Raw genomic sequence first — 16018 nt, forward strand, 5'->3', positions numbered from 1 at the left:
GGGAACTCTGTGACTTCTGGCTATCTTCATAGCTCTCGTTGTTTTAGAATTTTGCGAAAAATTAGATTTTCTATTTCTCGGCATGTTTAAAAATAGCAAACTGCCAATTTGGATTAAAGGTGTCTTCCCATCCAGTGTGTCAGCACTGCCTGGAGCAGATCAGATAATATGCAAATGCATGTATACAATCTACTGAGGGATAGCTGAGTGTTTACATAGAGAGATAACAGACCTGGCTTTATCAGAAGCTGAGATAAGAGCAGTGTAATATAGTATGTGAACATAAATTCATAACAGTGATGAAAACATGTTATTTACCGGGATAAAAAGTAGCCGATGTGTTAATCAAAGTTACAAACTATCTATGTGCCAAATTTCATTCAAATCCATTCAGGCATTTTTGCGTGATTGAGGATATTATTATATTATTATTATTAATAATTAATTTATTAATATTAATTATTATTATTATATTATTATTATTACTAGGATAGGATACTAGGATAAAATCACATTGCAAAGAATAGTCAGGGGGTCACTGCTCATGTAAGGAATATACAATAACGTAGAATTCTGATGACAAACTTGTATCCCTTACTGTATAATGTTATTCTATTCTGACATGTGTAGTGTCACTGTATGGAGCAGATCTCCGCCTGGAAGGGCCGTGTCTGCTTCTAGTTGATCATTAGCTGGGAGGGGAGGGGGTTGGGCAAGAGACAGCGACTGACTTGTACACAGGCTTCCCTCTGGTACGTCAGGCCACATATACAATATACACAGAGCTGAGCAGGCACTGTATACACTGATATAGGTGTCCTCTACTTGTTATATAGGTATCTCCAGCAACACAATCTGCAGCAATGATGGGATTACAGAGAAGTTTGGCCAAGGGTAAGTGTGAGATTGTAAAGCGATGTGTTTAGGTATCTCCGCTTTTATGTTATAGGGGGTTTTATAGGGTTATTACCTCCGGGTATATACATTTCCTATGACGCTGCTCTGATTTGGTTACATGGAACATTTTAAGGGCGGGAGAAGTTACTTGTTTTTCACATTCATTCTGCAAACATTGATGACACCCTGATATTGTGCAATGACTGGGACAGGCCGGGTAAATGATCTAGTACATGCTAACATGCCGCCATTATACAGTTATATTCTATAGTGTATTATCTGTACTGATACTCTGTGCACTTTATACAAACTGGAGCGTGTAGAATGTGCTGGATGGTTATAGTACGGTGCAAAGTATTTTTATATGTAACCCATATGTCATATGTCACAAGTCCTTCTGATGTTGGAATGTGTTATCTGGGTTAATATCCGTCAATAAACTAAATATTGTCTATTATTAACTTTGTATAACAGGCCAGACAAATATCTGTAACACTAACCACACACACACACACACACATATAACACACACATGTAACACACACATATAACACACTCATGATGCAGCTGCAGGACTTAAAGGAGTTGTGCACACCTTTTTTATGTAGATTGTGAGCCCCATTTAGGGATCACAATGTACGTTTTTTTTCCTATCAGTATGTCTTTCACTGGGTTCACACCAGCGCCTGAACTCCGTTTTCAGGTTTCCGTCTTCTGCATGCAGAAGACAGAAACCTGTCATGCCGAGTCTAGCTGTGAGTGCCGGTGAGCGTTTTATGCTCTCCGTGGCTAAACCGTTTTTTTTAAACCGGACACAGAGTACTGCATGTCCGACTCTGTGTCCGGTTAAAAAAAACGGTTTCGCCGCGGAATGCATAAAACGCTCACCAGCGCACACGGCCGGAGACTTTTCAAGCCCATTCAAATGAATGGGATTGAAACATGCCGGCAGGTTTCCATCTCCTGCCCCTGTTATGTGCAGAAAATGGAAACCTGCAGAACGGAGTACGGGCGCAGATGTGAACGAACCCTTTGTAGAATGGAAGGAAATCCACACAAACACAGGGAGAACATACAAACTCCTTGCAGATTTTGGTCCTGGCAGGATTCAAACCCAGGACTCCAGCACTGCAAGGCTGCAGTGCTAACCAATGAGCCACCATGTTGCCCCTTGGAGTTGTGCACACCTGTCCCCTATCCACAATGCTCCATTCCGATTCCGATATTTTATATATAATCGGAGCATCAGAACTGAGCTTGGACTACACTCGGACTACTCTACTACTGGCCTTACTCTACTATCCATTGCTCTCATCCAGGGGTGAACCTACCTTTTTTGCCGCCCGAGGGAGACGACAGAAAGCCGCCCCCCCCCGGGAGGAGGGGGCGGAGCGAAGGGGACGTGGCAGAGCGGTATTAGCAGGCAGAGAGCAGGCAGGGAGAATGCCTGCTCTCTGCCTGAGCGTGAGGGGAGGCCACTTGAGAAGCGCTGCATCCACAGGGCCTCCCCAATCCACCGCTCGCTTCCCATGCCGGGCTGCCGAGACGGTGACGCTAAGCCAGTCCCGGACTGGCTTAGGTAAGCAAAAATGCCGCTTCAGATCGCCTCATGAGAGGTGCGGCGCTGCTCTCATCCTATGATGGATGAGAGCAACAGACTGTAATAACAATAGTGGGGACAAATAGTAATACGGCAGCTATAGTAGCCAACTGAATCGTCACCATATTTGTTGCTTGTTGGGGGTCTCAAGAGCCAGACCCAGATATCTTATTCTGCTTGTATAAGGTTTAAAGTCGTTAAAGCGATTATCCAGCTTTGTACCAAATAGCAGGGCGTATCATTACAAAACACTTCCTAATATATAACCTGTTTAAATTCAGCACCGCTTATGTGATGCATTTTCAAGTCATTCACCTCAGCTGTGGCGTTTCAAATGCAAGCTACTACTGCCTCCCTGTGAGCAGCTCAGCCAGCAGATGAAACATCATAGCAGCATGTGGGGGTGATGTATCCCGAGGTTGCATTTCAGGGGGAAAGTGGAGAAGGGAGGGGTACATAGTGAGAGCAGGCAGATGAATCATGGGAAATGTAGTCTGTCCACAGATTCACTGCATATTAATTAGTGGTAAGAGGAGCAGCAAGTAAAATAAAGCCAAGCAAAGGCTGCACAAGGGGGCAGTGAGGATTTAGCACTGCTGTGGATGTATTTGCAGATAGTTTGTGAAACCTGGATAACCCCTTTAAGGTTTTATACCTAAACTTCAATAACAACAAAACTATGGTATACTATGAGTGAAGGACATAAGTGACAACCACACTGGGCAAATGTAAAGGTATCAATTGTAGTCACGTATATGTTTTCCTTCTGTAGGTTTATACACTAGTTGCCTTCCATTGATGTGTATACTGAATATATTTAATTTCAGGCAGCGCTGCCCCAGGACCGGTACCAGAAGGAAGCATTCGACTTTACGGCATGAGATTCTGCCCTTATGTCCAAAGGGCAGTGCTTGTCTTGGTGGCCAAAGGAATCAAGTAAGCTTGGCTCCAGGTTTATCTTTTCCCGGGTATAACCTAGCCTCTCTGCTGCCTCATTCAGTATATAATGGCTATAAAGAATAAATTACCATGGAGGATGTTAGGCTGAGAAAATCCTCCCACAGATAACGGAGCCTGAGGTTAAAGTGGCAGCGGAAACCAAGAAATAGTTAAAGCCTTTAGTGGTTTGGCAAGGTCATGGGTTCTCAATAGTGTCTTCTACTGGGACCTTACAGTCACTCATGTCTCTAGGAACGTCTTCAGTAACAGGTTCTCTTTCTCTGCTCAGACATGAAATCGTCAATATTAACCTAAAAAGCAAGCCCGACTGGTTTTTTGAGAAAAATCCTTTTGGCTTGGTGCCATCTCTGGAGACCTCTGATGGTAAAATAATCTTCGAATCTCCAATTGTTTGTGACTACCTGGATGAAGCCTTTCCTGGGAAAAAGCTGACCCCATCAGATCCCTATGAGAAAGCTCAGCAGAAGATGCTTCTGGAACATTTCTCTAAGGTAGGACCTGTGGAATATGATGAATGGGTTGTGCCACCAAAGACCACTTCAACCTCCAGCAATCAGGAGAACTGGGAGCCAATGTTCTCCTCTGTTCCATGTGGATAGAGCCTTGGTGGACTTACTTGACCAACGCTCCAATCACTTCTACAGGGCTGCCCTAGATCACTCTCCCAAGAGCCCCATAAAAGTAAATGGTGCCCTGCATTCACATCGAGCTTAGAGGGCAACTTTCTGTTGCCCATTTTTCTAACTGCTGGGGGTAGGACCACTGGGAGTCTTCTGGATAGGAACACAACTCCTCTTGGTAATGATATGGAGAGAAGGCCGTCAACATTTTCAGTAGCACTTTGCAATTCATAGGGTTCATGTACTGACAACAGAAGGGTGGGGGCCGTCAGCGGGACCCTGCATGGATCAGCTCTTCGGGACTGCTTAAAGTCAAGAGCAGTTGCAGTGATGGCGCCCAACCAGTATACAGGGCACAGTATAGTATGGGTGCCAGAATTGACCCCAAACAACTGATCTGTGTAGGCCTTTAACAATTCCTGGCCAACCCCTATTTGCCCATATTACCAGATGTATACAATGGCGTTGCCTATATCTGTCTCTATAGTACCTGATATGTATAAGTATAGTATCTGATATGTTTCTTTTCAGTATACATCTAAAGCACTCAGTATTATCGTTGCCATACACAAGAAAGAAGATTACACTCAGTTAAAGGCAGAGTCTTTTAAGACGTTTCAAATACTTGAAGAGGTAACTATTTTATAACTACAAGGGGGTGTAGCTGTTATATTATTATTATTATTATTATTATTATTATTATTTTTTAACATTTCTTTAACCATAAATTTCTAGCACACATATTTTGAAATCCTATAGAAAAGCCTATGGGGACATGACTGAAAATATAGAAAGCATGTTCCATTAAAAAATACTGCGGACCCAACAAATTCATAGCCCTTTTTTCCTCTAGCAGATTTTTTCCGCTAGAGGGATTGCACCTTGAAAAATCAATGGGAGGCGGAAATAAAATGATGCGCTTTTTTAAAAATGTTTTTGATGTGACTTTTTTTCATTTTTTTTTTTTTTTACAAGTTTCCAGGTCCATACAGTGTTCTGTAGCAGAAAAGCGACAAAAAGCGCATCATATTTAAAAAAATAAAAATAAAAAATGTAAAAAAATTTCTCAATTCCTGAAGCTGATTATTTTACTCTGAGTGAACATACCCTTACTGTTTCAGTTTATGTTTGTTTGTTTGTTTTTTAAGTTATTCAGTAAATTTAATGTATGATGGTGCCAATTAAAAATACAACCTGGTCTGGAAAAAAACAAAAAAATAATTCTCACACAAAGAAAAAAAGTTATAGTTCATTAAATATGACAATGGAAAAAAAATGCTTGGTCCTAAATTTTGGAAATGAGCTAGCCATAAAGCAGGTAAACCGAGACCAAACCTGTGAGGAACTGATATACTGTAAATATATATATATATATATATATATATATATATATATATATATTAGAAAAAATAAAAAAATCTGGTTCACTCAGTTTATTTGAATTTTTTGATAGAACACTTCTACATCATCTTTTATTTTGTATTTACAGGCCCTGACCAATAGCCCTTACTTTGGTGGAGAATCCGTGTCTATGATTGACTACATGATCTGGCCCTGGTTTGAACGGCTCCATATCAGTGATGTCACAGAGTAAGAGGGGAAATAGATTTTTACTGCCCTACTACATCTTGTGCCTGTGCCTATAACCAAAATTTAGAGGTTTAATATTTGATAAGTTAGCTTTCAATTACGGTCTCCATTAGTCTATGAAGAGGGGAAGGGGATAGAACAGACACTCAAATAATTGCTGCTTTAACACTACTAAGTTGTAAATAAGAGGCTTTGAGTACACAAAATGAGGCAATAAATCAATTAAGTAGACAGCAGAACCTGGTATCATGACTGCAGGATTTGACTACAAGTTTTGTTGCCTTTCATGTCTTCTAACTTCTTAAAGGTTCTTCCCATTTCGACAAATCACTGCCTAGAAGAGAATAACTGTTCCAAAGTTTCGACCTTTAGGGCAGGGCTAACGGTAACACCCGAGCCATTTGCATTACACTGTCCCCATAATGCCTATAGAGAAGATTATAAAATATAAAAAACAAAAAAAACTTTGCAAGTCTTCAGTAGGTGATACCTTTTTTAATGGCTAACTCATAATGATGACAGAATATGACGTTTCGAAGCTTTCCTCTGAGCTTCACCTACTGAAGACTTGCAAAGTTTTTTTTGTTTTTTATATTTTATAACCACTGGCTAACACGGTACCAAAACAAACATTTTCCTTTTACTATAGAGAAGATTGTGAGATACAGGAACAGTATAGCTCAACTGTGCTACCCTGTTTCTGTAGCTCCCATTCTCCTATATGAAGTTTATGGCACTGCCCAAATATTACCATAAGTTCTGGTTTAAAAATACAGCTGTGATGGAGCAGATAATCCTGTGACCATGCTTTGCCAGCAATATATCCTTACAATGTTTTTTCCCTTTATTTCTCTAGCTTTTTGGAGAAGTTGCCACGTGTCAATGCCTGGTCCAAGCTCATGCTGCAGGACCCGGCCGTTAAAGGGACCTTTACTAAACCAGATGTCATCACAGGCTTTTTGCACCTATTTTTGCAGGGCAGTTTAGAGGCGGCCGATTACGGTCTTAACTGACCCCATCAACATCTGTGTCTTCTTAATTTCAGCCCTGTTTTTAAGTGTTTGACACCTAAAGACCTTTACAAATGTCCTTAAAGGGGTTATTGATAAATCTAAAAAAATTAGCTTTACCTACCTGCACTACAATCCGGCGAAGACGTGCTGCCCATAGTGATTTCACCATGGCAGGTTTCAATTGGATGAGTGGGTTGCCCAGCAGATTAATAAAAATTGTGTGAAAACTGAGATTTTTTTTACATTTTCCAGGTATAATATGTACAGATCTTTTAACATTGACATTCTCTGTAGCTGGACACCCAATGCCATCCCTCTCTGCTCTATATGATTACTCTCAATTGTCTAGGGTGATAGGTGCACTTTAAAAAGGAGCTTTTACCACAACCCCCGCCAAATCCAACTCTTGCCATCCTTCAATAGACATTGCTCCACTGATTCTGACACAGTTGGAATTTTTTCTCTAGCCCTCACCGTTCCTGAGGAACCATTGCTGTTACTTTCAGCACAATAATGCTGTTTACTGTCAGGTGGGCAGTGCCTCTCTTTCTGTTCCAGCCTAGGACCGCCCACCTGATAGTACACAGCATAACTGTGCTATAACTATAAGGAATGATTTCACAGGAAGGGTGGGGACTAGAGAAAAAATTCCAACTGCACTGGAATCAGCGGAGCAGCAGCTACTTAAGGATAAAAAGAGGTGGAGGAGGTGAAAGTTGCACTTTAAGGGTATGTTCAGTTGATGGACTTCGGTGCAGAAATTAAAAGATCACTTCATTTTTATGGAGCTTGTCATGTGCTGACCTCTAATAGAACCCTATTCAAATGAATGGAACTTTCCTACATATTCCTCCTATGGAAAGGAAATTTACGAGCAGAGCCTCGGAGGGGGTACTACCTTTTCATCTTTGATGGCTTGTCCTTTAGTTAGGCTATCAATTGTAGATTGATATCCAACTGTTGGGACTCCAGCACATCAGCTGTTTCCCATATGTTCCATATTCTTGACAACAGTGATGATGGGTAATGCGGCCGTGTCCTATTCAAGTCTATAGGAGACCATTGCAGTACCCAAACCTGCCACTATCAAGAATATAGCAAGTAAACAATAGAGCAGGGGTAGGGAACCTTCGGCTCTCCAGCTGCTGTGAAACTACAACTCCCAACATGCTCCATTCACTTCCATGGGAGTTCCAAGAACAGCAGAGAGAGTATGCATGCTGGGAGTTGTAGTTTTACAACAGCTGGAGTGCCGAAGTTTGCCTACCCCTGCAATAGAGGAAGCCGTGCGTCCGGGGGAACTGCTGATCTGTATTGATCTGCTTGTTCAGCCTCTCGCGTTACTGGTGAGATTCATGCAAATGATCCACAGACCTTTGATCGGCCACCTTATGCCTTATTGTTCTCTTATGTCAATGATCAGCTTTACAAATATTACAAATAAAGTCTAAAAATATATATTTAATACACTAAACGAGAGATTTCTGCCTTCTCCTTATTTCCTTGTGTGGGCGGGGTAACATTATACACATAGTACAGGTGAATATAAGATATCTAATTATACAGTATACATCAATTATCTGCTTTTCCTACTCTCTTCCTCCTTGTCTTTACTTAGACTATTTATATAGAGTTCATCTCCATATTCACTTCACATATAGAAGTCTATGGAGAGGGGAGGTGGAGGAGGCTCTTATTTGATTTATTGCCTCATCTTGAAGCCTAGAAGTGTTAAGAGCTCCCACACTCTCAGTTTAGCAGCTGCAGCTATTTGTGTTTCTTTTCCAGTAGCCTCCTCCCCTCTCTGTAGACTTCTGTGGAAAACGTAGTTTAAGTGGAGAAGGAAACAGCTGTTTTTTAATAAGATATATTACAAAGTTTTGTATATTCACCCACACTATCCATTTATGAACAGATGTTTTATAATAGGAGTTCCTCTTTAATTGAATTATACATTCTTAAATGTGGCAATATAATAGTTATATAGTTATTGCAATTATAGATTTCTATGTTAGATTTGCACATAGTTCTAGACTTGAATCAGAGTCTCTGCATTGTGCACTGAATAGACAATAAAACAATAGGCTGTGTATAATTCACTTCCTCTGAAGCGGTAGATTGTTATGTAGGCGCTGCCCAGAGGCATGTCCTGTACCAGAGGAGCTCCGTCAGCTTGTCTACATCTACCCCAATAGGCAGTATATGGAGGGATTCTTACTGTATGTCCTGAACTGTCATAACTGACAGGACGTGTTCGCCCTCTAGTGGACTAATAGTACATTGCATGCAACACATAACAGCTATGGACAATCTACTGTAACTCTTCAATGGCGCTCCCTTATTCACAGCTTTACTATGCGACCCAGCCTGTCCTAGTTACATCCCTGGAAAAGAGAATGTATGTAAAACCTTTATACTATCGATTTCTCCTCCCATAAAACAAATAACGTACATATAATCTCCTAGAAAGTGATTCAGCACTAAGTAGCAGTATTATTACTGGTGTGCACTATAATGTAACCACAATTCATCAATAAGCCCATATTAGAATATATTTAGGCATAGACATACCTGTAAATGCATAGACAGGTCACTGCCCCCTTTATTGGCCCCCCATACAATGTAACGCTCTCTATACTGCACCGTTCACTATACCGCACCGTTCACTATACCGCACCGTTCACTATACTGCCCACTTCTATTTTACCCCACACAGTCAACCCGGCAACCCGGCGACCTCATATGAATAGTTTAAAATATTGCAAAGGTATTTCTTTAAATTTGATCTTAAAGATCCAAGCGCCCACACGATATGGCAAAATAAACCGTATCTCCTTGTCCTCAGTACCCCTGTATATACACCTACCCCGGCTGGGGTATAATCTGTGACCATGGGGCAGGGTAAGTATATCAAAAAGTGCATTTTAAGCTATAAAACCAATATTCACTGTAACTTATATTGCTCCTCTGTTACATGGGCCACGTGATCAAACCAAGGTGAGGAATTCTAAACCGCTCTATGAAGCTATGGCGTGTGCTTGGTCGACTGCCCAAATTCCTAATGCCATTCACTTTCATTGTGTTCCCTAGTCCTGTGAGCCAAATCTGTGCGCAGAGTAACAAGAGCGGCATGAGTATTAAGTAATACAATGACATGGCGGCCCTATCGGTATCCTGGCAGAGAGCCAGCCTGGGGATTACTGTGGCTTTCTAGTGTCCCAAATACTCTTTCCTCGATTATTATTATTATTACATTTTTATTTTTATTATTAATGTCATTGAATATATGATTCGATGACTACTCGTTATTCCTTATAATGACATCATATCTTACATAGGGGTTCATATCTTACATAGGGTTCATATCTTACATAGGGGTTCATATCTTACATAGGGGTTCATATCTTACATACGGGGTTCATATCTTACATAGGGTTCATATCTTACATGGGGTTCATATCTTACATAGGGTTCATATCTTACATAGGGTTCATATCTTACATAGGGGTTCATATCTTACATAGGGTTCATATCTTACATAGGGGTTCATATCTTACATAGGGGTTCATATCTTACATAGGGTTCATATCTTACATAGGGGTTCATATCTTACATAGGGTTCATATCTTACATAGGGGTTCATATCTTACATAGGGTTCATATCTTACATAGGGTTCATATCTTACATAGGGGTTCATATCTTACATAGGGTTCATATCTTACATACGGGGTTCATATCTTACATAGGGGTTCATATCTTACATACGTGGTTCATATCTTACATAGGGGTTCATATCTTACATACGGGGGTCATATCTTACATAGGGGTTCATATCTTACATAGGGGTTCATATCTTACATAGGGGTTCATATCTTATATAGGGTTCATATCTTACATACAGGGTTCCGCTGCCTTTTTAGGGATTTGGATTTGGTACATTTAGTACTTGATCCACCTTGGATAAAAAATAAAAACTAACATCGCCAATGTGAAAGTGAGGATTGACCCTCTGCCCTAAGTGTTGGTACTAATATTGATTTCCTCCATAGTATATGGCGGTGTCCAAAAGTACAGGCCTTCTGGAGGGCAGTGCAAGTTTTCCAGATTACATCCAGCTGCCCAGAGAATCCTACTCGTGGGGTCGGAGAGTGGGCTGAGTTATTTGGGAATGGCTAGTAGTGGGTGGGATAGCTAGAGAGACAGGGAGGGGGTGTATGGGAGAGAGGTGAGAGCGATTAGTTAGGAAGTTACATAGCAGGAAGCTGTACCAAGTAAACAAATGCAGAAGATACCAGGAGCTCCCAGAGACCCCCAGAAATCACTCAAAATACTGCTGGGTGCATTTATTAACCCAATGGCACCAGATAACCCCTTTAAAGTAAAGATGGATCCATCTAATACCAGACAACAGATCCCAGGGGACCCCATTGATTATATTGGGGTCAGTTGAGTGTCCCTCATTTTCTCCTTGACAGCGCTAGAAGAAAGTCTTACAGAAGAACTGAAAGGACGTGAAGTGCAAAATATTCAGAAATCCTGCACCTCATATACGTGAAGCTCAATAACAATATAAAAAAAACCAATGAAACACCAGCTATATAACACAATACACTATGAGACTGTGGTCACATGCAGGAGGTTGTTAGATGGCGCCATCCTCAAATAGTGTCTGCATCTGCATAGCAGACAGCCACAGTGTACCCCGCAGGGCCTCTGTACTCACAACCGTCTGGATAAGGGGTTATTCACACAACATGTGATGGCAGGTTTTCTTATTTAACGTCCATCCATCAATGAGAGTGAATTGATGTATTCATACCTATGTGTTTTCGATAGAAGATAAAATGATAAATGAATGTGTTCTCAAAACGCCAGTGTGAATAAGGCCTAAAGGTTATATAGGACAGCAGAGCCCGGCACGAGGTGGTTATGTAATATCTACTGTCTAGATCTCCGCCTGGAGGGGCTGTGTCTGCTGCTGGGAGGGGAGGGGGCTGGTATAGACATAGACAACGGGCTGTCACAGGCCTCTCCTCCCTCTGGTATGTCAGGCCACATATACAATATACACAGAGCTGAGCAGGCGCTGTATACACTGATATAGGTGTCCTCTGCTTGTTATATAGGCATCTCCAGTGACACAATCTGCAGCAATGAGCGGATCACTGAGAAGTTTAGCCAAGGGTAAGTGTGAGATTGTAAAGGAGTTTGCCGGGAGTCTTCTTCTCATAATGGATGAATACATTGCTCTTATAAACAGGAAGACATATATACATTCAAGTGGCTGCAATGGAGAGGGCAGGCCTGATCATTTTCATACTATTTGATGTTTATTTCCATTTGTTACATTGTCATTTTGTTATTTTCTTTTGTTACATTTATTTGGAGTCTTCTTATATCTGTGAATGTGCTGTGCATAGATATGTAGCAGAGCCGGTTTAGTGATTTGTGACATTCCCTTGTGATATAAATTTACGTAACCAAGTGTTACATGGAATAATGTCAGACAAGTCATACATTGTAGCGTCCTGCAGTAAAAAAGTGCTACATGAAAAACTGTGGCAGCAATGTATCATGGCTTTTCCCGCAGCGCTTTTCACAACGCACGTGCGTTATCTGAATAATGTTTTCACCGTTTATCTTGTATGCACTCTTCTTGACCTGAGAGTGTCATCTCTACTACCCCTTGATATAGCTGTCTAGGAGCGATACAGCCAGTTTCTTCCCGCAGTAGAACTAGTTTTCATTTACACTGTGTGAACTGAGCCATCAGCTTTGTGCTACGTGCATAGTTAATGTATTTATTGTGTTTCAGGCAGCGCTGCCCCAGGTCCGGTACCAGAAGGTCTGATTCGACTTTACAGCATGAAATTCTGCCCTTATGCCCAAAGAGCAAGGCTTGTCTTGGTTGCCAAAGGAATCAAGTAGGCACATCATTATATACCCCGGAGCCCAATCCATTCTCTGCCCTATTTGCCATGTTGGGGGGCACATGATACAGACTTTGTCTCGGGGCTTCAAATTGCACCTCTTTACTCTTCTTCTTCATCTTGTTCACTTTTAGACATGAAGTCATCAACATTAACCTAAAAAGCAAACCCGACTGGTTCTTTGAGAAAAGTCCTTTTGGCTTGGTGCCATCTCTGGAGACCTTTGATGGTAAAATAATCTATGAATCTCTAATTGTTTGTGACTACCTGGATGAAGCCTTTCCTGGGGTAAATCTGACCCCAGCAGACCCCTATGAGAAAGCTCAGCAGAAGATTCTTCTGGAACATTTCTCTCAGGTAGGACATCTGGCTGCGTTTGTTGGAGAACAAGCATGGCTGCTTTCTTCTAGAGAACATTAGGGAGGTTATACAAATTTGGTCTACCCTTGGTGACTTGGATGGTTCCTTACCTACAATGCTCTAAAATACCAAATGAAGTCAAACTTAAGACACACAGGTCCATACAGTAGCAACACTTGGTACTCACCAGGTTCCACTGAACCCCAAAGTCAACTTTGGGTTCTATGGCAGTCTAAGTTTAGATGCAAAGTAGCGCTCAGTACGTGGATGTTGAGACTATAGTACAGTCACACGAGACCACCTAAGAGCGGTCACCATGTATCCATCCTAATTTATCCTAATTTATCATCAGCCCTTCTTAATATGTCGGAGGACTAAAATGAATAAAAAATATCCTTTTACTTCTGCGCAATTTCTACTTCTGTTTAGCTATGAACCAGTAACCCAGATCTGTATGTTTTCTTCAGGCGACCTCTATAATGCACAAGATTTTTTACGCCAAGAAGGAAAACCAAGATACAACTGAATTAAAGACACAATTTTTTGAGAAATTTAAAAAACTTGAAGAGGTAAGACCTGGTTGGTTTTCACAAAAAGTAGCCTATATTAAGGGGGGATCTGGTGAATGAATTGTTCATGGAAAAGATAGGACATCCCCTAAAAATAATCCATAACCCGACTAACCCTGTCTTATTTGTGGCCTAATACAGTAGAATTCCTTTCGGGCACGCCTCCCCCGCTCCTGTTTTGACGTCGCACCACCTTGGGGGTGAGGTTTTGTAATTCATCTTTAACTTTATTTTCAGACACTGACCAAGAGGAACACGACTTACTTCGGCGGGGAATCCGTGTCTATGATTGACTACATGATCTGGCCTCACATTGAACGGTTCATTGTTTTCGATGTTCATGAGTAAGGACACACCTTTCGTAGTTGTGTTTTACACTTTTGTAGAATTATCGCATGATATTGTGACAGCGATCCTCTGCTCTCACAATTGGTCTGACTCTCCGTGTGTATAGAGATTGAATCACATCAAACTATTCTTGCTCTGAGTCCTATCTGAGCGCAGTAGCTGATATGGTAGATCACTGACCCAAAAAAAGCTATTCCCCAACCCTGTATTTGTATATGATAAAGCTTTGCTTTGTCTCTCCTACTTCCAGCTTTTAATAGCTTTCTCTTGCTTCTTACAAGCAGGAGGGAGAGGAGGCAGTGCAATATTAAATCTCTTAGAAATCCACCGGAAATTCTGCACACAGCACTCACCGATTGTGTAGACTGTTATTGGATGAGGAGTGTTATAATTCTGCAGCTAACTATTGTGTGGACTCGTCTATTGTATCACCGCTGTATTGTTCTTTTAGCAAGCATAACATTGTAGGGTCTACATTGGGAATTTGATCACAATTTTTTTCTCTCTTTATTTAGGTATTTGGAGAAGTTGCCGCGTGTCAATGCCTGGTACAATCTCATGTTGCAAGACCCGGCTGTTAAAGAAACCTTCACAGAGCCGGAGGTCCTCCTCGCCTTTGTTAAACTCTATTCCCAGAACAGTTTAGATGCAGCCGACTATGGCCTGGACTAATGTTACCTATAACTGTGTGATCTCGGCATCTTGTGCCTTTTCATGTGTTCAGTCGCCTTCTTTACTACTTCCAAGCACTTCATGCTGCAAATAAATACATATTTTCCATTATTGATCCTTCATTGCGGGCTGTGGGTGTCATAGCATTGGCACTCTGCATACAACAAGAACATTGACATAGACAGGGATCCCAGGAGTCCCAATTTACTTTTAGAACGGGAACATCTCATTGTCAGTATGTCGGTGTAATTTCATTGTTAGTGTGTTAGAATGCAATATCACATCTAAAACATTGGGGATTAGACTGGAAACAGTTATTAATAAGTGAGACAAGGGGTGTGAGGGGAACTATGGGGAAAGTAAGATGTTACCCTAGCATGACGAAGAGTGGAAGACCCGTGGTGGACACTAGTAATACATGTGACACATAGGAGGTGAAGGGCATTGTTGAACTTGTGATGAGGCAGAACTGTGGTCGCAAGGAGGGTGTTATCAGCAAATAGAGCTCAAAACTCAGACAGACAAGGTTAATTCCAGAAAACCAGGTTCTACTAGAAACTATGGTATGCATACAGTGCGCCCTGCACTTCACAACAGAGCCCTGTCCAGCTTCCGGACGTGATCACCACAGCCCCTAGTGGTGGGGTCGGGCTTGGTAGATTCCCTCAGCCAGAGTTAGCAGCTATTGAAGAGATTACAGCAGGCCAGGCACAGGTAACAGAAGAGCGGGGTACAAAAGGATCAGGCAAGAGAATGGTCGACAGTGCGGTTGGCTGCGAGAAAATTGCAGTATTGGTAACAGATGTAAGCTAGGACTCTCAGCTTTCATATGGCACCAGACAGACTGTATCTCTATTGTATAAAACTTGAGATGCAGTTGAATGAAGTGACCCCTCCCCTTTGGCAATTGCTATATCTGTATATACTATATTCTATATATATAGATATATATAATAGGAATAGGACCTGTTCTATATTTTGTGGCCCAGACTGTCGGCCATGTAATTCACAGTCATGTGTACGGCCCATTCAAATGATGTACCATCAAGTGGTATCACACTGCTACAATGTATATCAGGTGGACACCTTTGTCCTGGTCTTACTATGATTCAAAGGAACCAAGCTAAGATGGCCATAGAGCGCTATGTTTAGTATACAGTCTTGACATCTGATACAGGATTTACATTCATGTTATTACTATTGTTATTCGCTATTAGCCACTGTAGTAAGGTCATCTGTGACTGCACCTATTGGGTGTAGGCAGGAAACCTTTACCTTTGCTGTAATGTATACTGTATATACAATGTTGTGAATGTCCTGAGTCACTGTGCAGCAGCAGAAAAGCTGAAAGGACAAATCAATGCTACAAAGTGCACAATGTGATGTAATGTTGTTGTGATGCTTTGAGACAAAGCCAAGAGCAGCTGCAAAAGCATTGGGAAATATACTGGAAGTCCT

The 16018-nt window shown here is 41.4% G+C and overlaps 2 protein-coding genes across 2 annotated transcripts; both read left to right on the forward strand.

The window, feature by feature from the left end:
• Window positions 1-705: 705 nt before the first annotated feature.
• On the forward strand, window positions 706-8200 carry LOC142183414 (glutathione S-transferase omega-1-like). The gene is made up of 7 exons (XM_075258495.1): window positions 706-752; window positions 837-894; window positions 3325-3433; window positions 3726-3948; window positions 4609-4710; window positions 5567-5667; window positions 6524-8200. The coding sequence occupies exons 2-7, from the start codon at window positions 864-866 to the stop codon at window positions 6678-6680; spliced, it is 723 nt and encodes a 240-aa protein (XP_075114596.1). The 5' UTR covers window positions 706-752; window positions 837-863; the 3' UTR covers window positions 6681-8200.
• A 3476-nt stretch (window positions 8201-11676) lies between these two features.
• LOC142183413 (glutathione S-transferase omega-1-like) lies at window positions 11677-14653 on the forward strand. The gene is made up of 6 exons (XM_075258494.1): window positions 11677-11865; window positions 12497-12605; window positions 12746-12968; window positions 13439-13540; window positions 13778-13884; window positions 14404-14653. Exons 1-6 carry the CDS (start codon window positions 11835-11837, stop codon window positions 14558-14560), a joined length of 729 nt encoding a protein of 242 aa, XP_075114595.1. The 5' UTR covers window positions 11677-11834; the 3' UTR covers window positions 14561-14653.
• Window positions 14654-16018: the final 1365 nt, after the last annotated feature.

Source organism: Leptodactylus fuscus, chromosome 10, assembly GCF_031893055.1.
Source record: "Leptodactylus fuscus isolate aLepFus1 chromosome 10, aLepFus1.hap2, whole genome shotgun sequence".
Classification (NCBI taxonomy): domain Eukaryota; kingdom Metazoa; phylum Chordata; class Amphibia; order Anura; family Leptodactylidae; genus Leptodactylus; species Leptodactylus fuscus.

Coding starts and splice junctions, on each gene's coding strand:
- LOC142183413 (XM_075258494.1), top strand. CDS start 11,835: ATGAGCGGATCACTGAGAAGTTTAGCCAAGG. Junction 12,606..12,745: donor TTGGTTGCCAAAGGAATCAA/GTAGGCACATCA, acceptor GTTCACTTTTAG/ACATGAAGTCATCAACATTA. Junction 13,885..14,403: donor ATTGTTTTCGATGTTCATGA/GTAAGGACACAC, acceptor CTCTTTATTTAG/GTATTTGGAGAAGTTGCCGC.
- LOC142183414 (XM_075258495.1), top strand. CDS start 864: ATGATGGGATTACAGAGAAGTTTGGCCAAGG. Junction 895..3,324: donor ACAGAGAAGTTTGGCCAAGG/GTAAGTGTGAGA, acceptor ATTTAATTTCAG/GCAGCGCTGCCCCAGGACCG. Junction 3,434..3,725: donor TTGGTGGCCAAAGGAATCAA/GTAAGCTTGGCT, acceptor TTCTCTGCTCAG/ACATGAAATCGTCAATATTA.